General features: G+C 41.3%; 2 protein-coding genes across 17 annotated transcripts in view; both read left to right on the top strand.

Annotated features, from left to right (window-relative positions):
• Positions 1-588: 588 nt before the first annotated feature.
• On the top strand, positions 589-5,925 carry CKS2 (CDC28 protein kinase regulatory subunit 2). The gene is made up of 3 exons (XM_079927511.1): positions 589-769; positions 4,251-4,378; positions 5,642-5,925. Exons 1-3 carry the CDS (start codon positions 711-713, stop codon positions 5,692-5,694), a joined length of 240 nt encoding a protein of 79 aa, XP_079783637.1. The 5' UTR covers positions 589-710; the 3' UTR covers positions 5,695-5,925.
• A 1,889-nt stretch (positions 5,926-7,814) lies between these two features.
• The window catches only part of SECISBP2 (SECIS binding protein 2), a 39,611-nt gene continuing 22,365 nt past the window's right edge, over positions 7,815-25,060 (top strand). For 2 of the 16 annotated variants that reach the window (XM_079925931.1, XM_079925925.1), the window contains exons 1-10: positions 7,815-8,077; positions 9,081-9,229; positions 10,972-11,019; positions 14,329-14,578; positions 14,825-14,948; positions 16,226-16,455; positions 19,727-19,808; positions 21,391-21,596; positions 23,113-23,235; positions 24,755-24,844. In XM_079925931.1, coding sequence (XP_079782057.1) covers positions 8,042-8,077; positions 9,081-9,229; positions 10,972-11,019; positions 14,329-14,578; positions 14,825-14,948; positions 16,226-16,455; positions 19,727-19,808; positions 21,391-21,596; positions 23,113-23,235; positions 24,755-24,844 — 1,338 coding nt within the window. In that variant the 5' untranslated portion in view covers positions 7,815-8,041. Of the gene's footprint in view, positions 8,078-9,080; positions 9,230-9,860; positions 10,602-10,971; positions 11,020-14,328; positions 14,579-14,824; positions 14,949-16,225; positions 16,456-16,509; positions 17,119-19,726; positions 19,809-21,390; positions 21,597-23,112; positions 23,236-24,754; positions 24,845-25,060 lie in introns of those variants that run through there. The other 14 variants (XM_079925934.1, XM_079925923.1, XM_079925936.1 and 11 more) reach the window with 14 other exon arrangements.

The following is a 25,060-nucleotide window of genomic DNA, read 5'->3' as shown; positions in this document are numbered from 1 at the left end:
CAACTTCTGCTTCGCCCCGTCCTTACTCCCACAAACCGGCCTTGGGCGCCCGCGGTGATACTCCTCCCCTCACGCTTCCCACGTCTGGGTTTCCCACAGTCTAGGACCACGGGCTGGCTTTTCTCACCTCCCACTGACTTAAGACGCGGAGACGGGTCTGGGGAAGGTGCGCCTGCGCACAGAGTGCCGTTCGTCGGGCAGCCCCCACCCCCCCGCCCTCGCCAAACCCCGCGATACCTTACCCCTCCCGCAGGCTCGCTGCCCCAACGGCTCCGCGGACCTGGAACTTTCTAAACCCCTGCGCACGCGCTCTACGGCCCTTAACGTCCCGGCTCCGCCCTTCCCTGGCCGCTCCCCTTTTCGTCAGGGAGATCCCCGCCCTCACGCCACGCCAATCATCCACTTCTTTCCTAGGCCGACCTCGCAACAGGCCTTTGATTGGCTGATCTGGGTGCGAACGCCGCGGAGGGGCGGCGACGATAGGCTGGGAGCCGGTCCCGGCGTATCCGCAGAGTGCGTGGAAGGTGATTGGTCAACACTGTCGTCCAATCAGCGGCAGGCTGTCGGATTCAAACCGGACTCGTTTGGCTTACGGTCGGTTGGTCTCAGTCGAGTCGTTGCCTTCAGTTGGCGAGGGCGTGTCGGTCGCCTGCGCCCGTTCTTCGCGCCTCGTCGCTCCAGTCCCTTGCTGCCCACCGCCCTCCCGCAGGATGGCCCATAAGCAGATCTACTACTCGGACAAGTACTTCGATGAGCACTACGAGTACCGGTGAGCGGACCGGACGGCCTAACTCAGCCGCGGCCCCGGCCAAGCCTGAGCTGGAACTTGGGCCGGGTACCAGGGGCCAGGACCGGGAATCGGGGTGGAAGTGCGTCGGGCTGAGGTTGGGGTCGGAACTCGGGGCCGGGGGCCGGCGGTAGGGTCAGGGTCGAGCCCGGGGGCCTGCCGGGAGTCGCGGTTGTGTCGGGGTCGGGTCGCCCGGGCGGGAGCTTGCGCTTCTCCTCGCCTGGAGGGCCGGCCCGGATGGTTTCCGCCCTTTGTTCCTGTCTGTGAAGAGGACGAGGCTGGGGCGAGGATGGGGCCGCTTCTGGTGCAGAATTGCTACCTTAAGGGGAAGGGGCCGAGGGCCTGAGCGGACCTGGCGTAGCTGAAGTGCAACGCCGAGAGCCTGAATCGCAGCGGTTCCTAAGAACTTAGGCCTAGTTCGCATTTAGGCAAACGTCCCCCTCCCAGTCACAGCGGGCGAAGGGCTGTCGGAAGGGTAATTTTGCTCAGGTAACGTCGCCAGAGAAACACTTCTCTTTTTCTCTCATTTGAAGTTAATGGCCCTAAAAAGTAGCTTGTAGGGGAGTCCCCCTAAAATGAGCTTCCTTGGGATTCGAAATGTGTCTTGAGTATGGCGACTTCGGCAGAGGCTGGTGCGTGTTAATCCTCTTGGGTTATTATTAAAGGGGCTTCCTTTTGAGACAAAATTGAGAACTCGAATGGATTTGGGGCATTTTTTTCTGCTAGTGTGTATCGGCAAAATTTTTGGCTTTGAGGGATTTCTGGTTTCTGCATCATTATGTGATGCACTAGAACATAGTTGCTAAATGTGTAAGATTAGCAAATTGGATTGTGTGAGGGAAGAAACACTTAACATTAGCTTTAATATATGCAGGAGTCTTAGCTGGGGTGTGGCTTCAAAGACCAGCGCCACCCAGTTCTCCTGGGTGGTGACTAGGACGCTGCATTCTGGGAAACTACCAACTTGTAGGAGGGGCCAAATAGTGACCTTATTTTCTGCCTCCTATCCTTTTACGTTAGATTTCCAAGAATGTTATTTGAGTTAGAAAGGATATAACAGTGGGTGGCCTCTTTTTTCCCCTCCCCTTAGTATCTTGTAATTCTTTCTTAGTATCTTGTAAATCTTTCCCTGGAGAAAAACGGAGGATTTCTCTGGGCAGCTTTGCAGGTTAGTAATACCTGCATTGCCCAGCAGGGGTTATCCAATAATGGACAGAATGTAAAACCACAATCTTTCTAAAAATCTGGGAAAATATTAATTGTGAAACATGTCTGGCTCCAAGTAGTACTTTTCAGGACTTTTCCTGGCAGTAGTTACATTTTCTAGTTTCAGTATACTAGCATAATCATTGATGAGCACGAAGTAAACTAGTCTGTGCTATCAAGATTTTAGCCTAATAGACTAAGTGGTTTATGTGTAGTAATGAATAGAAGAAAATCCTGTCATATCTGAAATGATATATTCTAATCCAGTTTTAATCTAATTACTATCTAATCCAGTATTAATCTAATTAATATCTAATCCAATATTAATGAAACCTGGTCTTTCTTGACCAAGCCACTTGCCGTTATCAAACAGGACAGTAACGTCCAGAGAAGGGAAATTTAATTGTATCTTGCAGTGTTATCTTAGTAGCTCCTTTGTTGTTTGTACTGCTGTGGACTTTTTTTAACCCCCTCTTCACCCTCCATGATAAGCCCTTGGTACTGAAATGTTAGATTTTTGGAAACAGTTCTCCTTACATGTAGTTAGAAATACATAGAGGAGTTATATCCATGCAGAAAAAAATACAGGTAGACTTCCCATCTGAGTTTGAAGCTACTTATACATTTTTCCCTCGTAATCAAATCCTGATGAAGTTAGCCTGTCTCCATGGTTTATGGAGAAGGTAGGGTATATGACTTATATCTAGACATAAATTGGAACATTTTGTACGGCATACATAATATGAGTACAAAAGCTAGTTTGCATTTTACATTTCTCTTGAGACTAATCAACAATTATGTAGAGGATAGAAATAAGGTAACAGGCTATTTGCAGAGCCTTAAAAGTAGATGTTAAAGCAGTATTTCAAGAGTCAATGAGCTAGCTGGTAAGTATTGCTAAGAATCATCATGTAGTTCACTGTAATTGGTAAAATTTTTACCAACTATGATAGTAAGCATAATTTGACTTGGTGGCCTTGTGGCCAGCAAGCAACATAACACAACAGTTCTAAGGCTTGATTTTGTTATGCAAATTATAGGAAATTGGTACTTAACCAACCACTCACAGACTAGAACTTAAGTTGGTGACAGTTTAGTGCTTATTATGGGTATGGGTTCAGTTTTCCTGTGACCTGACTGCTCCTTTCTTACCCCAGCCAACAAATTCACAGGCATATATCTAATACTAGTCAAAAAATTTGGTTGGTGGTAATGGATGACGGTATAAAACTACTGCTCCTGGAAGTGATTAAAAATGAGCCTGGGAATTTTGATTTTTATAAAGATCCTTTCAATTGTAATTAAATAAGAAGTCGGTGGGGGTGCATATTTGTTTTCTAAGAATTTTTCAAATCTCCAATTGTACCTATTCTTAATGGTTTGACATTGAAGAATATTGCATGCCTTCTTTAAAAATTGATTAAAGTTTTGGATATAGGCCAGTAACTTATTGGAAAACTGAATGTCTGTTTTAGGTAGCGGGTACGTGTATATGTGCATTTAGTGTTCTTTGCTTTTAATTTCGAACAAAGTATAAAGCAACTTCTGGAGTTATGTACAAGGACTTGTGTCTACTACAGATCTATAGAGTAATAGGAAACCCAAATTAACTGTAACAAGCTAGATTCCCCCAGCCCTGCTACCTGGGGCTAGTATGACACTTCTTAAAATCAGGGACCATTCTTAATTTATAATCACTTCTGTGGTCTTAGATGGTTTCTCTAGCTCCCTGATCATATCAATCTGCTTCATAACTAACAGGAAGGAGAAAAAAGAGAATTGGGCATGTTCTTTTCTTTCGAGGATACTTTCCATAAGTTGCATAAATTCTGCTTATATCCCGTTGGGCAGGATTTAGTCACATGTGACCAGAGGTAGCTGCAGGGGAGGCTGGGATGTCTTGTATAACCATGTGTCCCACTTAGTTTTTGAGGTTCTATTCCTGAAGAAGATTGAGACAATTAGCAAGCAGTCTCTATTAGGGAAAAAAGTTAATCATAAATAAAATGCCTTCTACTTTTGGACTGCATATTCTAATCTCTAATTTGAACACAGGCCATCAAGATCAGAATTAAAGGTAGCAGAGAGTAGTCTTTAAGATTGATGCTAATGGTAATGTAACAGGGTTGCTTTAAAGAACTTTAAGGGCAAAGAACTCAAATTTTAAGTATCCTAAAGATGCATGTATAAAGTGACCATAATTGTAGGAAAGGCATAGTCACTTAGAGCACTAATATTTCGCTGTATTTTTTAACAGGCATGTCATGTTACCCAGAGAACTTTCCAAACAAGTACCCAAAACCCATCTGATGTCTGAAGAGGAGTGGAGGAGACTTGGTGTCCAACAGAGTCTAGGCTGGGTTCATTACATGATTCATGAGCCAGGTAAGTTTTGCTATTAGGGAAGCACTAACTGAATTAAAACAGTAGTGGTTGTTAAAATTTTTTTAGTAATATTGACGTTTCAGAGGTATCCCAAAGTAACTCTGATAAGCTTGACTATTTTTGAATGACTGATACCTCCCTAGAGAGGGTTCCAATTTTATAGTAAATAAAATACCATGAGTGAAAATAATGCATTCTTCTAAACTGCAAAAATAAACTATTTAGTTAAGAAAAAAGAAAAGGATATTCTGTTTTATTTTAAAATGCGTGTCATTGCTAGTAGTATCTTGAAGTATTTTGCCATAAATATATTTAGAATTCTGGTATCTCCTCTTTGAAAACTAAGAACTTAATGTAAGACAACTGAGTGTCCTGAAGTTCTGTGTATAGAAATTGATGCAATTTGAAGTGATTTGTTTTTTCCTTTAGACAATTAGTATCTACCACATTAAGATGAAATGAGATAGCATAGCTAGTGAACTCAAATGTGCTGCCTGTGTTATACTTGAGTGCTTATGCTATTACGTGGTATTTACCAGAGAGTTTTCCAGATTACTGTTAGTAACTATTAGTAAACCAGACTAAGAAACTTTGTGGTGTTAAACTGTGTTTTTGGGTTATCAGTAAATCTAACTAAAGGACTTAAACTGCTTTGAACAAAATTTTAAGTCTTAGAAGCTGAATTAGGTGAAACTAAAGCTATCTTGCTTTCTGCTTTTGTTAAAAGCAGCAGCAGCAGCAAAAACTCTAAGACTTGTAACTTTCTTGGGATTGGAGCATATAATTATATTAAAAAGGTGTTTCTCCAGATAATACAATGCAGCTGAGGACCTTACCTGTAGGTTCATAGTCAGTCCTCCACCTGCTGAAACAGAATCTACAGGGATGGGCCCCTAGGACCTGCATATTTTGAATGAGGTGTTAAGTGTCTTTTCCAAAGAAGAGAAGACCTTTTTCTTTTCACTGGAATTGAGATTCTAAAGATAGAAACCATTCTCCTTCTCAAATTGCATCTTTACTTAACAGCCCTTTTCTCCAGGGTGTGTAAAAACTGGGGGAACATTGTTAGGTTGTTTTCTTCTGTTTACTGTTTACAGTGACATGGAGCAAAATTTATTTCAGATACCTCAATAAGTAACATTAATTGACCATAGATTTATTTTACTTTATTTTGGTTCAACTGAGAACTCTTTGAATTTATGTTGAATGAATGAAAATTAACCATATAATATTAAAATAATATAAAACATTTTCTTTCTACAGAACCACACATTCTTCTCTTTAGACGACCTCTACCAAAAGATCAACAAAAATGAAGTATATCTGGGGATCATCAATTAAATCTTTTTCAAATTTAATGTATATGTGTATATAAGGTAGTATTCAGTGAATACTTGAAAAATGTACAAAGTGTTCATCCATTCCTGTGCATGAGCTGTATTCTTCACAGCAACAAAGCTCAGTTAAGTGCAACTGCAAGTAGGTTACTGTAAGGTGTTTAAAATTTCTAGTCAGTTTTTCTTTTAATGTAAGTGCCTGTTTGACTTTACCTGTTACTTTTGTTAAATAAAGTTTGTATGTTGCATTTATCACTGTTTGAAGTTACTGAGGTTTGTTTTCTTAAGGTTAATTTGTGACTATTGAGGATGTTGGATGATTTCAGTTTTATAATTTTAGTCCTGAGGAAATAAATTCACTTTATAGAAATAAAATGTTAGGTGGGTTTAAACCCATTAGCTTGGTGTGATTGAGGGTACCATTTTTTAATTTATTTATTTTAAATTTTTGGCTGTGTTGGGTCTTTGTTACTGTGCATGGGCTTGCTCTAGTTGCGGCAGGTGGGGCTACTCTTTGTTTCATTATGCGGGCTTCTCATTGCAGTGGCTTCTTGTTATGCAACATGGGCTCTAGGCGTGCAGGCTTCAGTAGTTGCAGCACATGGGCTCAGTAGTTGCGGCACACGGGCTCTAGAGCGCAGGCTCAGTAGTTGTGGCGCACGGGCTCAGCTGCTCCGTGGTATGTGGAATCTTCCCGGACCAGGTATCGAACCCGTGTCCCCTGCATTGTCAGGCAGATTCCCAACCACTGCGCCACCAGGGAAATCCTAAGGGGGTACCATTTAAATTCACTTATGAAGAACTAAGAACTAGGGATAAGTTTAATAGAGCCAAGGTAGATTTTATAGCTCTGTCATTAATTTAATTCCTAAAGAATTGTCTAGAATCTCCAACTGAACAAAAAGAAACCCAACTTAATACTCTGGGCTACCTCCACTTATGTAAATACTGCCACACCTAGTTACCTTGGGAGAAACCATTTAACCCCATTTCTCTTTTCCATGTGCCAAATGGGGATACAGTTTTCTATAAAATATCAGCATTTTAAAAACTTTGAAAGCACTGTAAAAAGCACCCTTCTTTCAGTGTGCATTTTGTCTGTTAAATTGCTTTTTTAGCTGCTAGGAAAATATTTTAGAGTGAATGCAAACAGAGGCTTTTTATCTTCATTGCTTTATGCTGGAGAAAACTTTTAGGTGAGCTGCCAGTAAGCATAAGATCCCAGACCCCAGTGTGGTAGTCCTCTATGCCCCTCTCTTTAGAAAAGGGTGGTGCCTTTACACAATGAGCAAAATAAACACTGAAGGTGGTGATGGGCAGGAGCCTAGAACTTATTTCATCCCCAGGGACCCGCCCATTGGCGAGAGGTCCCAGGTTAGGACAACAGAAGGATGCCAGAATCGTTAAAGTAAACTATTGTATTTAGTACAGACCAGTATACTATAATGCTCAACCTCTCCCCACTCTGGAGGTTTGGGTGTGTCTAAGTATGTTTAATCGCCCTGTGGGATCTGCACAGAAGGACACCAGGAGATGAGCTGGAGCTGCCTGCATTTACTGCTTGAAATACCTGGTAGTCACTCAACAGAGGAAACCTACAATCAGCCTCCAGTTTAAGATTTTCAACCTAATTAACCGCTATCAAACAGCTTGCACTCTTCACCAAGTAAGCAAGAATTCTTGACTCTGCACCGTCCCTCCCTCCCCACTTCCTCACTCCTTGTCTCCCACTTCCCATTCTACCTAAAGTCTCCTGCCCTGGAGACTGCTTACTTCCACCCTACTTTTCCATCTCTACCTTTCCCAGCACATTCCCTAGTGGTCAATAGCTGTCTGTTGAACTGAGCAGTTTTGAAATTCTTTTCCGCGGTTACTTCCAAACTGCTTTAGGTTCCTGGAAATTTAAGACGCCCAATCTTGTTGGCTTTCTCCCTTCGTAGGAGTACAGGGTATGCGGTTCCCTTAAGTCCCCAGCTTCCCCGCTCCAGGTGCCCGCCACCCTGTGCACCGTCCCCTCGTCCAGGCCTGGCCGACCGGGGGTTGTCCGCTGTCTTTGCGGAGACAGTTTCTTGTAACTCCACACTCGACACGCGCTGGGCTTTGGCGGCCCAGAGGGTCACCCCACCGGGAACCTCGCGCAGGCCCAAAACTGTCACCGCGCACACTTCCGGCCGGAAGCAGGGCGGGGCCGGGGCGCGTTTTTGTGACGCAGTTCCTGGAGTTCGCTCCAAAGGTGGAAAAGCGGGGAGGAGGAGCGTCGCGCTTCCGTTCCGCCTGCCGTCGGGCTACTGGCCTACCTGGCCAGGCCTCTTCCTAGCCACCCGCCATGGCGTCGGAGGGACCGCGGGAGCCCGCGGGAGAGGTGAGGATGGCGGCCCTGGGCGCCCCAAAATGATGGTCTTGCGCGGACGGGGTAGGAGCTGGGTTAGCGTGGCCCGGAGGCTTGTTGGGCACAGGCCCGGGGGCGTCGGGGTGGGCGGCCGCGGTCCCCAGCCCCCGGGCGCGTCCACACGGCCCGCCGTTAAACGCGGTGAGAAAGGACGCTGTCGACGGGAAACCGCCTCTCGTCCCGAGGCTGCGGAGGGGTTGCGCTACCGTGCCGGCTCACCGCACTGCTGATTGGGAGCCGAGTGTTTAAAGCAGCTTGTTAGTAACGTTTTCTGAAGCGGAAGTCTGCTCGACGTGCTCAGAGTACCTCTAGAAGGAGCCCTGGTAATCGCATAAATTGGCTTTCACACAAATTAAAAACCATGATTATAAGTTGTTAGTGGAAGTAAATCTCTCAATACAGATGTAAAAACTGAAAGAATAAAAGCCAAACAAATTTTTTTGTATTCGTATTCCAAGGGCTCATGGCGATAGAAAGATTTTCTAGCAACGCTTACTTTTGCGTTTCAACAAAACAACTTTTAGTGCTTCGCTGAGTGAAAAGCAACAGTTTTAAGTTCTTTGGGAAATCTAATAGAAATAAACTTCCGCAGTGTGTTTTGAGCGCTACAGTTAAGTTTGACAGTTTGATTGTCCCTAACTCAGCTGAGAGAGGTAAACTACCATATTCTACGTTAAAGCTAAGGAAACGTTGTCACTTGTGGTTCTAACTATACAGTCTGGGTTGACTTTTACTCTCACTTTAATTGGTTGTCCTTATTCTTCATTTTTAATATTTGGTAGACTGTTTTTTTCTAGTGAAAAAGTGCGGAGAAATTGTTAGCAAACAAATTCTTGTCCTTGCTAGGCAGAAGTATTTGGACAACAACATTAGCATTTCTGGGGCTTCGAGAAGGGAGGGACTCTCCCTTTTTAAATTTTTTTTCCCCCACTTGGTTGATCTCAGAAGGTAGCCAAAACCCCCTTTTTTTCCTCAGGGCATCAAGTTGTCAGCAGATGTCAAACCATTTGTCCCTAAATTTGCTGGGCTCAGTGTGGCATGGTCAGAGCCTTCAGAAGCACGCGTTTTTCCCAGCTGTGCAGCCACGACATACTATCCATGTGTCCAGGAACTAGCAGTGCCTGAGTATGTATCCTTCTGAATGTCTTGCCTTACCTGGGGACTTTTTTGCTTGACTTTAATGGTGATTAAACTTGAAATATGCAGCAGCTAACACATTAACGTTTTCAGAGCAACTGGAGAAGATGCTCCTCAGCCAAGAAGCATCTGATCCAGTAGCACAACTTAACTGTGTCCCACACCAAAAACTGAAGCTCCAGCTCTCCTTTTCTTTCTCCATATTCATTTGATTATTTTTGGCACAGAAAGTGGAGACTGCATTGCATTTATTAGTGGGAAATGCAGTTCATTTGTGCATACAGTTTATAAGTGTATCATGTATCTAATGGGAGATGAAATGGCAGGAATGAGTGGGCGAGAGGAAATTGGGCAAAGACACGCCCAAATAAATAAACATGAGGAATGAGTGGGTTTTGCTTTTATCTGTTTTGCTTTATACATGTTCTATGGAGATGGATTCTACAAATTTTGGTTATAAATTCTAGATTTGACTTGAAAGAAGGCTTATATTGTCCTTTAAATGTTCTTTTTCCTTCTCAGGATTTATTCCCTAGGTATTTACAAAATGGTTTCCATTTATTAGCTGAATTTAGAAAAATAAATGTTAAACCTTGCACATAATTGTGTGGATTACTTGTAGGTTTATTTTTAAGGCATGAATCACCTTTATGCTTATGTAAAAATCCTTGTCTTTATGTTCCTTTGTTGGGTCAGACTTGTTTCCTTTTTTTCCCCATACCTACATGGTGTAATTGAAAATAGTTTATACTTCATACAAATTCTAGAACTGTATTCACGAGAATGAAAGTTGGAATGAATAAGAAAATTATTGGGTTGTCTGGTGTATTTAGGAAATAAGGAAAGTTATATTTTTTGACAAAAGTTGAAGTCCTGCCTGAATGTGCTGGAGGTCTTTGGTAGGAATACCAAGTTTTCCATTGTAATTTCATCCTTTGTAAAAGGGAGGTTGGCATGGGTCTCTTTTGAGTCATTTCCTACCTTGAGTGGCTCACATAATAAAATACAAGACGTATCACTCTCAGTGACAAGAACTCTTAAGTCATCTGCTGGGTGAAATTCTAGTGACCCAATATAAAGGTGGAAAATAGTTGTATAGCTAAAGCAGCATTCTGGTAGTAACATGAATTGAGACTAATCAGAGGCTCAAGGATGCTAAATGCTGAATTTTAAAATTATGTTTCTTAACCCCTTATCCCTTTATAGCTTTGATTTTTTTTTTTTTTTAATTGTTTATAACCACTGAAAAGGTTGACTGACAGTATTCCTGCCTGGCAAGAACACAATTAAAGACAAAGGAGGCATGAAACCAAAGGGCAAGTTTAGAAAGAATGAGTGCCTTTAAAGTGGAGATGAAATGGTGAGACTTTACACAGTAGAGAAGTGATTATCTAGTCAGTTCTAATATAAGTTAAGACTTGCATTGCTATAGTCAGATTTTGTTTAAATGGAGATCTCTTGCTGCCTTGAAAAAAGGAGTAGAATTTTCTGTAACAAACATATGTCCTCTTTCCTACTTATTCCAGTATAGCAACCTAATTCTGTATGTCCTTAAAGGAGTGACCTTTAACAGAATATCCATCTCTAGTACCTCTAGCAGTGCTTGCCAGGGGACTTCATTTATTCATTTGGAGTTCATTAGTGAAAGCCTATTACATGGAAAAGCACTAGTTCCTAAGCGGGGAAAGACTGTCTCATGAGCTATGCTCCTGTTTTTGTCTTATATATAGATTTGAACTGGTGGAGATGGAAGAACACGAACTACCAATCTCCTCCAGGTTTGTTATAGACAAGACAAATATCAATAGAAGTATTCTGGTATATAGAATTGGCCATGTTTGGGAAGTAGTGAGTATTTACTGGTGTAATGAACAAATAGAGGTTATGCAAACAAAGTAAGTTCTCTGTTCCCAGTCCTGCTTTGTGACAAATCCTGTGTAACACATGCATGAGGACATGTGTGTTTTGTTTGGGAATTACTGAATATGTTCATTTCTTTCATGCTTGCCACAATCCATGAGGTTGGCAGGGAGGTGTAGTGTTATTTTACACAGGAGAAACTGAGACTAGAAATGCTTGTCCAAAGTTCCTCAGAGACGTAGCACCAGGACCAGAATTAGCATTCAGTTCTTCTGACCTGAGTTCACTGTATTCCCCAAAGCTGCTATTGCTGTCGGTAAAGTTGAGCTTTTTCAGTATCTTGTAGTATACTGTAAAAATCACAGTGCCAATGGATGCTTTTAAGTTAAACCTCTCATCTATGAGAATTAGCAGTTCTCCACAGAGTGTGGCTCACGTCAGGTGGGTGGGTGGAGGAGTGACTGGATTCCTGACAGGTTCTGGCCTGGTTAGAGGGGACCAGATGCAAGATATGTTTGGGAGACAGTAGAGGAGTACGGCCCCATTGTTAGGGGGAAGCCACTAGTCAATTGGCCTACATGGTACAGCTGAAAAGTTAGGTTTGTTGGGTAGGAAATAGAGAGCTCTTGGGGGTGTTTTGGTTGGGGTCATGATAATCACTCCTGGTTTCTGGCTCAACTTAAGGGAAAGGGACTTGAAGGTTTTGATTGGGTTCTAGGCACTGGAAATAGAGAAGAAAATACCTGGAGACCTGCTGCAAGAGAAAAGGGTTCAGTGGTTGTCCATATGGGTTTTGGTGGAAAAGACGCTATAGCAGTTTCCAGTTGAATACATGGAAAGATTTGGGATTATTCGTGAGAGCATAAGTTGGCAGTGGGGCTGGTTTGGGGACCAGTTGTTATGTTTTGGAGCTATATGTGCCAGATGGGGGAAAAGTGAACTATTAAGTGGAAATGACCTGTAAGTTGGAGATAGAGTCCTGGAGGTGGTGAAAGTGTTGGAATTGAAGTATGTAAGTGAAGTCCTGAGCAGAACGAGGAGAAATTCTGACTCAGAGTGAGTCTGCCAGATGAGATAGGGAGAGTGTAGGGGAGGCCACGCCATGGAGGAACCTTTGGAAAATGGGTGAGAGCAAGGAGAGGCTGCCAAGTGCAGGCTAGTGGAGCTTTTCAAGTGATGTGATAGAAGTAGACACCATGCAATAGAGGCTACTGAGCTTGGCAGGAAGGAGGGTCCTGGGAGACTTGGTGGTCGTCGGTAGTGATGGGGTAAGGGGAAGTGGGGCTGAGAGATTAGCAGGGGAGGTTAGGGGCTGCTAATAGCAAAAGGAGGGGGGCAGATGAGACGGTGGGGCATAGAGGAAGTGTGTTACTATGGTTAAGGGCCATCTGAGTGATTCGTGGCAACTGGAACTTCAGAGGCAAGCCATTTGAAGCCCCAACCGCAGATGCTGTGGGTTATCTCTTTGAAGTTTTGTGTTGTATGTTGCTCTCTGCATGTAACTATATTTACCTGGGATGGAAAGAAAAAATATCAACTTTCCAGAGGAATAAGGATCAGTGAGGGGATAGAAACCCAAGTGACTAGTCCAAAGGGGGAAACCAGATTGTGACCCAAACCGAGGTCTCCTGATTCACAGGAGAAAAATTTTCTGGGTGACAACAGCCTTCAAAACCACTACTGGATCCTGCCTCCTCCCACCTCCCTTTCCTTCTTTACCTGAATTTCATTGGTTTGTTCATTTATCCATGTTTTGGACTTGGGCTAGTCATTTTAACTTTTTTTTTTTTTTGCTATCAGCCCATCTTCTTTGCCTATCTTCTTTTGTGGAGAACAGGTTCTTCACCTTCATCTGCCCTCCATTAGATTTTCTGAGCATCAAACAAAATAAAACAGAGATTCACATCTAGGGTTAGCATCTGGGGAGCAGGATGAAGCTTTGAATCTTTCTCTTCTCAGCAAAGAGCAGCACTAGGCCAGGTGTTCTGTGGGGCAGAAAATGGTCAGTAAAAGGGTTCGTTGGGGTTTTAATCTGGAATATTTCATTACTAGAATCAATTGCTTACAAGAAAAAGATCTTATAAGATTTAAACTTGTTATAAAATGTCATGAATTAATAGACGGTGATTCCAGGCAGTTCAGTGCTGCATGGAAGCGAAAGCAGTGAACATTCTCATCAGTGTGTTAACAGGTCTAGCCTGTAGATAGTGACTCCTTTCCTTCCTCAGTGCAGACTCTTACTTGCAGCAGAGTAGAAACACGACTTCTAGTAAGTGGTGCCTACGCCCATATCTCCTGACAGTTGAACAGTTGGAAGATCATATGGGATGTCTCATCATTAGCTTTGGCTCTTCCTGCCTTTCAGTGGACCAGTACACTTTGGGATTTCATTGATTTGCTACAAGATAATTTGGAGCTCTGGAAAGTCACAGAAACATCTGCTGGTGCTTATTTGTAGGAATGAGAAGATAGTGATTTGTATTTAACTCAGCTGCTTAGCATTTTGTCATTGTATCAACTTTCATTGCAAAATGGTTGAAACCTCTGGCCGTATACCAAATTTGCTAAAAAAAAATCAATGTTAAATTATATTTCAGTTTAGCCTAGCAGCTTGAGAAAGTTGAGGCAGTAGCAGTGTTCACAGATGGTTCCATCTTGTTAGCAGCGTGTGTAGTTCCTGGACCGCCTTGTGCGTAGTGTCCCCATTGCAACTCCAGCCCCAAGAGTCAGTAGAGCACAGGATGTGGCAGTGGGCTTGGAGCAGGGAAGGGGCTGGGCAGGCTGTCTGCGGGCACCTGGGGCCTCAGGAGGCAGGCCCTGCAGGTTGTCGGGGTAGAGGTTGGATGGGCAGTAAAAAACTCCCTCTATTGAGAGAATGGTCTGGATAGCTCTTTTGGCCAGGGTTGCTGAGAGAGGCTTTTCCAAATATTTGACAGCATGAGAGTGGAAAGCTGCTGGAGCCTCCTTGGGCTTTTCTAATGTTCCTTATAGTAGGGTCCTTTCATGGAGGTTCCAGATAAGTAATGAAAAAAACAGAACTAGGTCAGCATCTTTCTTTGCAGGTTAAGAAAAAGTGCTCAGAGGTTTTATTTGGTTTTTAATTTGAGGTATTGCTAGAATAAATGACCTCAAAAATAGTAAAAAGTTTAAATTTGTTTATTACAAAATATTAAGCTCCTTGGTTTGTGGTATTAAATCTGCAACTAAAATTTACCCATTTTATTTAGACAGAAACTCTATGCCGAAGATATGGCTTTTGGAGCTTCAACTTTTCCACCTCAGTATTTATCTCCTGAGATCCCTCTTCATCCATATGCCTATTCTCCTTACACCCTGGAGTCGTCACAAAATGTTTGCCCAGTGCCTGGCTCCCAGTATGATTACAACCAACCCGGTTGTTTCGGAGGTTTTCAAACCGTGAAGCCACGAAATGAGCACGTGTGCCCTCTCCCGCAAGACACAAAAGCTCTGTTTAAGGTCTGTAAATGTTTTGGTTTTGTTGATCACTTTAGCATTTAAAACATAAAGAACTGGTAAGTTCTTGCGTGTTATTTAAGATATTTAAATTTTGAGATATTTAAAATTTGATACGGTCTAACCTTTCTAAAAAATGGTTGAGTTGTACTTATGAATTTGCAGATTTGAGCCTTTTTTATAGTGAATTTATGTTACTTTTTAATATGTTACTTTTCAATTATGTTTACTTTTTATTGTTTCCTGCAGAAGAAAACCTGTGATGAGCAGAAGTTTGACACTAAGAAGACTGATAGACCTATATCATCTGATCTAAAATCAGTTAAAAGTTCACCTCGTATGTCCATTCATGCTGAGAATAGTTTGAAATCAGGTAAAAATAACATGCTCTGTATGTTATGTCTTCCTACCTTGTCTACCCCCAGAAACGTCTCTGTTCTTTGAACTATTTTTGTGGGCTTACACATCATGAAAAACTGAGGCCATCAGGTTTCCTGTGGGATCCTGGGGGCCTTTCCTCCCGGGGAGGGAACTTGTTTGTGTGGGCTCTATGACGTGTCCTTAACATGTTATTACCTTGTTTTGTGCAAGAACTTCTGTTAAGTCACATAGCAAGTAGGTGATAATCACCCGCCTCAAAACAGTTGTTAAATAAAAGTGAATTACAGTCACATCCCTTGTACTATATTTGATCATGTTCATCCCTGAAATAGCTTCTCTGGTATTCTGTTGGGACACTTTTTAATACGTGGGAGAGTTGACTGTGGTTTAAATCCCATCCTAAACAATACTAAACCTGGGGCAGGACAGTCATTCAGAGGACATGTCTGCTCTGGTCTTGAAAACTGCTGTTCCAGTCTCTGGCTGAAAGTTAGTGATTATACATGACGTCTTGTTTTTTTCATGTAAATTACTTACTATTGCACATTGATCACAGCCATCATCTGTTTATATAATAACTTAAAACCTTTGTAATAGCGTACTTACTGGGAATGGTCTGTCATTTTATTTACATGTGTAATTTATTGTTACTTGATATGTAACTTTTTCTCTTGGTGTTGACTTCACTCATAAACCATCTGGTACTTGGTAATATGAAAGAAAATTTGAACAGTTAACTGTAATAACTCTAGCCTTACAATTAAATAATTTAAAAAATGCTGGGGCTTTATGGCATTGTAACCTGTAGCATCATTCATTTGCATTTGAAGGAGAAAGATGGGAAAGAGCTTATAAGTTTCGTTTTACTTGTTTCTCTGCAGTTTCTTTCAGCAAACTAAAACATGGAAATTTTATTATTTAAAGAAAATTTTTAAGAGTCCCCTTAATCTCACAAATCTCTAAAGTGTGTATTAAGAATAATTGAAATGCCCAGCTGCACAGTCAGGTTAAGGTAGCTATTTCATCCACTTTAGAGTTACTCCTAAAATTTGCAGTGTGTTTTCGTTTTTCTGCTTGGTGGCCCCCATGGTCATTTATGTTTTCCACTGTTACAGAGAAGGTTAACAACACTACAAAAAAATTAGGCTGTTTGGACAATAACGTGTTGCATCAATAGCAATAGACTTTCTACTCTGCAATTTAAGTGTGAGTACAGGTCATTAGACAACATCTAAATTTTTACCCCTACTTTTAATTCTGTAAATACAGATGGTTATTATAAACGAACAGACAGGAAATCCAGAATCATTGAAAAAAGTGGATCTGCCTCCAAACCTGAGTTTGAATTTACCAGGTTGGATTTTCCTGAACTGCAGGGTCGAGAGAACAGTGAGATACCAGAGATACAAAAGCAGCTCAAGTGGGGGCCTTTACGCTCTGCCTCTACTGACGTTTCTCTTCTAAGAGAAGTGGGGAAACCTGCTGCAGTGTTAGCAGAGGTGAGTGCAGCCTCCTGCTCTTTTTGTTCCCTTCTTTCTTCCTTTCTCCTCAGTGATGGGTAGTGATGCAAGGACATCACTTCAAATACTACACTTCACATCTTGGTGTGGGAGGGGCCTCTCAGTTCGCTTAGGTGACTTTCTCTGTTGTTTGAACTGTTTATAGTCAGCTGTAACACCTGGTGTGGCTATTCTTTCCAGAGAATCACTTAGCAAGTGTCTTCATATCTGGTGGCTAGAAAGCATTGCAGTGTCTCAGGAGGAGAGGATTGTAGCACGGGTTCCTGCTTCCACAGCACATTGTGAAAATGTTGTTTCTACCATTGCATTCTGGTAGCACTTTTTCCAATACAGGGAAAGAGATTTTTTTAAATCAAATAGTAATGTTAAAACTGTGTAGTGTAACTTCTGATTTTTCCAGGCTTTTTATCTGCACCTCAGTCTTGTCAATGATACGGAAAATGTCATTGCAATAAGTGCACTCAGCGCCTAATAATTTTAAATTGCACTGTATTCACCATTTGATCTCAAAGTTTTACTCCATCAAATTGACACATTTTTCCTCTCAAACAGATTGATTTTGAGACTTCCAGGAAAAAACCTTATTGGGTTAGTAGTCCCTAAAATGGCTTGTGACAAATTGGGGCCCATCCCAGTATGGAGGTAAGGAGAAAGAAGAAACAATGAAGAAAACAGAGCTCACCAGTTCATTTACCTCTTGAATGGAGAAAGGATTTCCATTTCCTGTCCTAGCACTTCTCTTGGGTGCCTGGATACTAAACCCTCTGAAGACTTGATGGTAGTGGCTTATAATGTGCAGAAAATAAATCATTCCCCACATGTTGACCCTTAGACTATCATACCTTGGTGTTTTCCTTTTACACAGTGGTGATAAGTAAGGCCGATTGACTGATACAGAAGAATCACAGTTTCATTAGGCAGCTTTGTGACTGCTTTCTGGGCCCTGGCTGGGTGTATGGAATAGCTGAGTAGTCGAGGGGCTCCATGCTTTCATCATGGGTGGTCAGTGGATAATTCTAAACCCGTGAGCACTGTACAAAAGTAGGACAGAGTACAGCGGGTCCAGGGTGAGTGGAAGCATGACTGGCACTTTATGTCATGGTCACTTGTTACATATGAGTACTGCATATGTGGACAAGAAGTAAGACATATCATGCTATGTGGGGAGATGTACATACTCATTGCTTTATATATTCACACTCTTGAATTATGTGTGGAGTATTTTTTTGTTTTTTTCCCATTTTCCCTCTAAAAGAAACCTTTTTTTCCTGATGGTATTAGTAACATCTTTCAACATGAGGAAAATATTCAGGAAAAAAAAATTGTCTGAAGCTGTACAACCAAGAGAAAACCATGTTTGACACTTATTCTTTTTTTAATGGTACATTGTGGGAATTGAGGGGCATTCCTTTCAATTTAGGATACACATGGATGATACAAGCTTGTGTTTGAATTTTTCAAAACTTGTGGTAGTTTTTCCATGTCATAAAATATTTTTTGAAAATATAACTGTTGCATTGAATCTTTGGTATTGATATATATAATTTACTTAACCATTCTAGAATAGGTAAGCCATTTCTAGTGTTTCATTGGCTTTGGTGAGCATAAAAGTTACGTTTACTCAAAGAACAGGCTGTGTTTTAATCATTTATGTTATTTTATTTTCTCCTTTGATGAATTTATTTTTTTTTAGTTAACATAATTGCCTTTACATACTGTGTCTATCTGGAGCCCCATAGAGAACACAGCAGCCTATAGGATGGGGCCGGAAGGGAATTTGTTTCTCAGTGTGCAGTCACTTCCACAGAGCTATGTTGATGCCACATCACCTCCTCCAGGACTAGCCCAGTGTTTTGGAAGCTGAGAAAGGTGCTAATAGAAGGGAGAATGGCATCTTTCTCTTTGCCAGACTCCCAACCTCCCCATGCCTTTGGAGTTTCCAGAAATGTTTCATTAAAAATAAAAATTCACTTCCCCAGTCACCCTTGTTTTGCATCCATTTAGTAGTAGCGAAATGAAATCATCGAGATTCTGTTCAGAGGTTGGGCCTCAGTCCTGCAGTGGATTGAAGCAGACAGCTTTGCACTCCTGGGATGGGGTGGGTGCTCTAGGCGGCACCTCCTGCAAGATTGGTATGGTGTGCATCTGTCAGGCAGTAATTTGGAATTTGCAGGTTAGCAAGTGACACCTGCCTGCCCAGAGAGCCCTGCCTGATGTCTGTAGGGAAGTGGTGGGTCCTCTGGGGAGGCCCTGGGGCAGGAAGGCCCAGGGTGAAGTAGGTATTTCCAGGCCCTTGGTGAGCTCTACCACGGGGCCAGGAATCAGTGGATGCCACATGGAGGATTTTGCTTTATTTCTATTTGTATTGAAAATGGGGGCTTTCTGTCCTAGTTAAGGAACATGTTCTTTCCATTGTTCTGAAACAGCTCTTGGAGGTTAACAGGCTTCTACTATCCAAGCAGAGAAGTGGCACAAGGCATATTCAGCAATCAGCTATTTTGGCCACTGAACAATTCTTTTTTTTTTTTTTTTTTTTTTTAACTAGGCTTAGATGTAATGGAATGGTAAAATGGATAAGTTTATGAAACATATGAACTCCAGAATTTATTTTAAATCCATTCAGTGTGAATTTATCATTTTCCTTTCACCTTGGCTGCTGGTCATTTTGAGGTCTCTCTTAATGTACTGACTTGTCCCCAAGTGTCGTTTGGTGCCTCTTCCATGCGTGTGGCAGCTTTCTGTCTGTGAAAGGGAGTACGTATTAGAAGGCCTGTATTTGTTTTTGTGGGTATGTTCAGGGATTTTTTGAGCCTTGGTGTGGGGGTGTGGTGAACGACAGCTTTTGCATTCACAGTGGGCACTTCGGCTCTAAGAATCGTGTAGGTACATCTGTGCTGATTTGGAAATTGTTGGTTGTATGTTGGTTTTTTTCCCCTAAGTTACATGATACTGCGTGTGGTGTGATCCCATTATGGAGATCCATTTAAAATAATATACAAATGTTTATGTCCTAAACAAAGAAATAGAAGGATGCTAGCTAAGCTGTAGACGGTGGATGGTTTTTCCTCTAGGGAATGAGATTTGGCAGAAGAAAGTAATTTAATTTTTCACATAATGTACTTACGTGTTTGGAATTTTTAATTAGCGTATGTTTTGCAGGTTTTAAGAATGGCGAAGGAAACTATATATTTCAAAAATAATGATTACTTTTATTCTGAAATAGTAAGAAAAGAACTGGTTTGTTTTTTAGGGTGAAACGGTGGTGAAGAATAATAATCGGACCGGATCTGTAACTGATAATGCTGTTACCAGTCCCTCTTCATGTACAAGAGGTAAGAGTGGGCTACCAAATATTATTTTAAAATATAAAAATTGTCTATTGTTGTCTGTTTTCTTAGTTCATTTTCAGTCTAGTGCAACTGAAATGTTTTTGTTTTAAAGCCTTCTTTAAGGCAGCTGATGGGTTGATAAACTGGCATCATTGTTAGAAGACTGAAGTAAGCAAACGAGATCCCACATCCATGCACAAGGAGTGTAAACTACGTACAAGTAAAGCATTCTAAATGAAATGTTTGTTCGGTTAAGTGAGACATTTTATGAACTCAGAAATGATTACTTTCTTAAGCATTACCTATATCAGTGGTTCTCATAGTTTTTGGTCTCAGGACCTCCTTAATACCCTTTAAAAGAACCCCAAAGAATTTCTGTTTATTTGGATAACTGTCAATATTTGTAATATCTGAAATTAAAACTGAGAAATACAAAATACTTACTAATTCACTTTAAAAGTAACAATAAACCCATTACAGGTTAACATAGCACATTTTAATTAAAAAAAATAACTATTTTCCATAGTTAAAAAACTAGTCAGGAGAGGAGAGCAGCCTTTACGTTTTAGCAGCTCTTTAATGTCTGGCTCAGGAGATCTGCTTCGGCATTCACCTGTTTCACTGTTCTCTGTCGTACAGCCTCTGGAAAACCCCACTGTACTACGCTCATGGGAGAGTGAGAGTGGGGAAGGCAGATGGCACATTCCTGTTACCAGGAAAACAATTTTGACTCTGGACCCCTGAAAGGGTCCTAGGAGTCTCAGAACTTTGAGAACTGCTGGTCTGTCCTGACCTGGCCCAGAAGTGAGATATTCAGAGAGAGTTCAGTAGATTCTGCTTTTGAAGTTTTTGTGAGTAGCTTGTCCTAACAGAAGACCTTTTCACAAAATTATTCTAGATTTATTCACAGGTGTGTTTTCAATTGCGTTAGCATGTTTGGTACGTACGTGGTTCAATAAAAGACCTTCACTTTAGCAACTGCTGTGAAGATGCATAGCTGTGTGGTGACAAGAACAGCCTGTCTCCCCACTGTGGGGTAGCCACAGGCTGCTGACATGACCTGCCCGTGTCCTGAAGGATGTCCTTTTGTTTTGTCTGTATATAGAGTTTCATGGGCATCTACGGAGTAGTGTTGCCATACTTATGCCTATGTTCTAGAAAGAAATAAATTACCAGTTATTGCGATAGCTGAAGTTTAGTGATCTTTGATTTCTGATGTTAAAGGTACACATCAAGGTTAGTAGGGCCACAGTTTGCTCTTTAGCTCATTATATCTGTGTGTTTGCCACGTGGATGTATTTGTGGATTATTGTTTTTTAATGGAAACTTTTTTGTTTACCACCTGCACCTCTAAGTTAAAAGAACAGTTCCTAGGAAAATCAGTTCCCCTTACAAGTTAATTCAGCATGCATGTTCCAAGAAGAAAAACAAATTTAGTGGATACTGTAGTTTCCAAGAGAATGTTCTTGACAACACCTTAATTTAACTATGCTCTTGAGTACTTCATGTAATGCATGCTTGGAATTTCTAAGGAATTTCTTTTTACTGTTGGGATTGTTCAACAATTTTGGTTATCTTTGAGCAGAATTATCTTGGACACCAATGGGTTATGTTGTTCGGCAGACATTATCTACAGAACTGTCACCAGCCCCTAAAAATGTTACTTCCATGATAAACCTAAAGATGGTTGCTTCATCAGCAGATCCTAAAAATGGTAGTATGTCATCTTCTGAAGTTTTATCTTCGGAGCCTTCGTACAAAGAGAAACATGTTGTCCATCCTACTAAAAAGGTACGTGTCACAGTTTGATTATGTTGCTCTTCTGTACCACTGGATTGTCTTTTTTTCTCAAATCCTAACTGAAAGTGTTTCATTTGGTACTGTAGGCACTAATCTGAGTTGGTTGTATTCAGTACTTGAATTGAATACAGTCTAGGGACACAAGTGGTAGCTTTTATACACAAGTAAGGACGTGCATGTTAGACCTATGGTCTTAAAATATCTGTGGACCATTTTGAATTCTTTACAAGAGAGATTCTGGCAGTAGCTTATGCTCTGGTATATAAAATACTGCAGTCTTTTGTCTGTTGATTTTACATTGCTTTTACCTACCAGGTACTGGTAGCAAGGTAATTGTGTGCCACATTTTGCGATCATCATGTATGTTAATTGATTCTTGGTTAATTGCAGCTACTTACTATAAAATAGCATTTCAGAATCCATTTTTTCCTTTCAATTCAAATAATTTTAAGTTGTTATTTTTCAATCCCTAGATTTCTTTCTTGAAGAGCCTTTTTTACTGGGCTAGATTTTGGGTTTGATTTTCATTGTGTACTGATAACATTATTTTAAGTTGAAATATGGTCATATTTGTTTAGTGCTGGTTTCCTATCTTTTTGAGTGTTAGAATACTTTTTGATATCGAAAGTGTCTTAGACCATCCCACACAAACAGGAGCTGTGTGTTTATGCTTGGTTGATTGAGAAATCTCTGCTGGTAACAATTAATGGTGAAGTCAGACCTGTGTGCCTGTTCCCTACAGCTTTATGCACATACTTGTGAAACACAGGATGCGGCTGTGAGGCCCCTCCAAGTACACATGGAGACTGGCCAGCTCCAAGGCCCCGCTGGTGTCGGGGCGCAGGCTGCACAGTAGACCACCAAGTCACCATCTAAATGAGCTTTTAACACTCTTAAGAGTTAACAGATTTTATTTTATTTTCCCAGCATCTTTTTAAAAATTATTTTTTAATTAGAGGTGTAAGAAAAGTTTATTTTTGAGAAGTCCCAAAATAAAGATGAGAAAATGAGGATCTCCTGTAATCCTATGACCCAGATGGCTTTGCATTGTGGTCATAATGGTTTTTTTTCCCCTTCTAAAACTTTCTGTATTGTGAATTTTTATTACTGAAATAGCACCTGTAATACTACAAGGATCTAATTATGGAAAAGGTCCTTTTCCCATAGCCCTTTGGTCCCCACCCCTCTAGGAGCCTCCATTAACAACTTGCTGTCTGTTTTACCTCAGGCCTCCTGAAAACATAAATAAAGATGTTTATTTTGTTTTAAGTTTTTTTTTTTTTTAAAACAGAAATGCAGGGACTTCTCTGGAGGTCCAATGATTAAGACTTTGCCTTCCAGTGTAGGGGGTGCAGATTTGATCCCTGGTTGGGTAGTTAAGATTCCACATGTCTTGTGGCCAAAAAACCCATAAAACAGAAGCAATATTGTAACAAATTCAATAAAGACTTTAAAAATGGTCCTAAAAACCCATGATTTTTGCTTTTTTTTGTTGTTGTTGTTCTAGTCCAGAGCATCACAAGGTGACGATCCTGAGCAAAACGAAGCCTCAAGGAAGAATAAGAAAAAGAAAGAAAAGTCTAAATCAAAATATGAAGTCCTGACAGTTCAAGAGCCACCAAGGATTGAAGTATATTTACATTTATTATTCACCTTGTTTGATATAATAAATGGGTCTTCCTTAATAGAAATGGGTTCATACTGGTTGCTGAAGTAAAAATTCTCCAACATTTTCTTTAATAATTGTAGTGCTGGGCTTCCCTGGTGGTGCAGTGTTTGAGAGTCCGCCTGCCAATGCAGGGGACGCGGGTTCGTGCCCCGGTCCGGGAAGATCCCACGTGCCGCGGAGCGGCTGGGCCCGTGAGCCATGGCCGCTGAGCCTGTGCGTCCGGAGCCTGTGCTCCGCAATAGGAGAGGCCACAGCGGTGAGAGGCCCGTGTACTGCAAAAAAAAAAAAAAAAAAAAAATTGTAGTGCTAAAGAAAATAGTTGTCACCCATTTTCTTCAGTTCTTCATTTTGGTGTCCCCAGTGCAGTGCCCATCTCATAGCAGGTTCTCAGTAAACGAATGAATGGCCTAGAGAAAAAACTACTTGTATTGAAATTTAATGGTGTGTATGCCCTACTACTAATATATACCCCTCAGTATCTTCTGGTCTGTTTTTTTCTTTGCTTTGGCATGCTGGCTTCTGCAGGGCCTCCTTTTCTATCTAGATGTTTTGGTATAATATGCTCCACTATTGAGAGAAACTTAGAATACTGTAGATCTGTCGTGGACCCTGGTCAAGAAGAGAATATCATGAACTTCCGAAAGTGCTCTTTAAATTGTTGTCCAGTGATACTCCAAGAATGTCTCTGTTCTCCAAGGAGCCATCCTGGATCCTGATTATGTTTCTCATGGGTCTGCAGTACCAGACTCAGCAGCCTGGCTCCTGGTGCTGGCAGAAGGGTCTCTCAGCAGTACTCCCAGGCGGCCAGCTTAGGGTCAAGCCCGAGGTGTTCCCACAAACTCGAGGGGCTCCCAGGGCTTTTTGAACATTCCCTTGAGAGTAATGGGGTTGCATGTTTGAAAACCTATGACTGCGGTAGAGCATTATTGTTTGGGCCAACAAATAACTCATTATTTCTGCCCACATTTTTCACATAATTTCTCCAGGGTCCCTAAAATGTTGACAGAAGCACATAAGACATTTTAAAATGATTTAAACATTGTTTAGAGACCTGTTCCTTTGTTTCTTTTTTCTAGTCTAGGATCAGCACATGTGACAAGATGCTTACATCCCCTGAGTCCAGATTGATGGTTTCCCTACAGAAAAGCATAGTTGAAGGATGGGTGCTTGAAAACTCTTGTGCCAGTATGCTTGGGGCAGTTCGTAGACTGCTTGGTGAACCCACATCCTTGAGGCCCCTGCTCTCTGCCTCTGGAGCAGGGAGATTCACACTGCGGTCCTTAACTTTGTTCTAAGAGTGAAATAAAGCCGAAGCACTTACATTAGTTTTTTGGTTTTGTTTTGACTGTTTTATAACACCTTTGAGCACTTTTATAAGGATATTTTTATGGAAAGAAAATAAGACCAAGGAACAGGTTGTAGTTGGGCTTATTTGATAATTGTGATTTGCAAAGAGCTAAAGGGTGTGTGGTTTACTTAGGATGCCGAGGAGTTTCCCAATCTGGCAGTTGCATCTGAAAGAAGAGACAGAGTAGAGTCACCGAAATTTCAGTCTAAACAGCAGCCACAGGTAATTTTTAGATTGAAACCACAATTGCTTTTGGCTTAACTTTTCTTGCTAAACTAAACTGAGAAAAACTGCTTTCCAGACTTCTTTGTGTATGGGGACAGGTGGTTTTGTTTTGATTCATTCCTTCATTGGGGAACCACATCCAGTGTGTTGAAACAAAGTTGCTCTTAAGCTAAAACTGCTTTATCACTTTTGAAATTAGGCTATTGGTAACTG

This window comes from Stenella coeruleoalba (assembly GCF_951394435.1).
Source record: "Stenella coeruleoalba genome assembly, chromosome: 7".
Lineage (NCBI taxonomy): Eukaryota > Metazoa > Chordata > Mammalia > Artiodactyla > Delphinidae > Stenella > Stenella coeruleoalba.
The sequence above is the reverse complement of the archived record's forward strand: the minus strand, read 5'-3'. Positions and strand labels throughout refer to the sequence as shown.

Excerpts from the sequence above, each read along its gene's own strand:
- CKS2 (XM_079927511.1), top strand. The coding sequence starts at position 711 with ATGGCCCATAAGCAGATCTACTACTCGGACAAGTACTTCGATGAGCAC. Across the intron at positions 770-4,250 it reads GATGAGCACTACGAGTACCG|GCATGTCATGTTACCCAGAG; the intron begins GTGAGCGGACCG and ends ATTTTTTAACAG. Across the intron at positions 4,379-5,641 it reads TTACATGATTCATGAGCCAG|AACCACACATTCTTCTCTTT; the intron begins GTAAGTTTTGCT and ends TTCTTTCTACAG.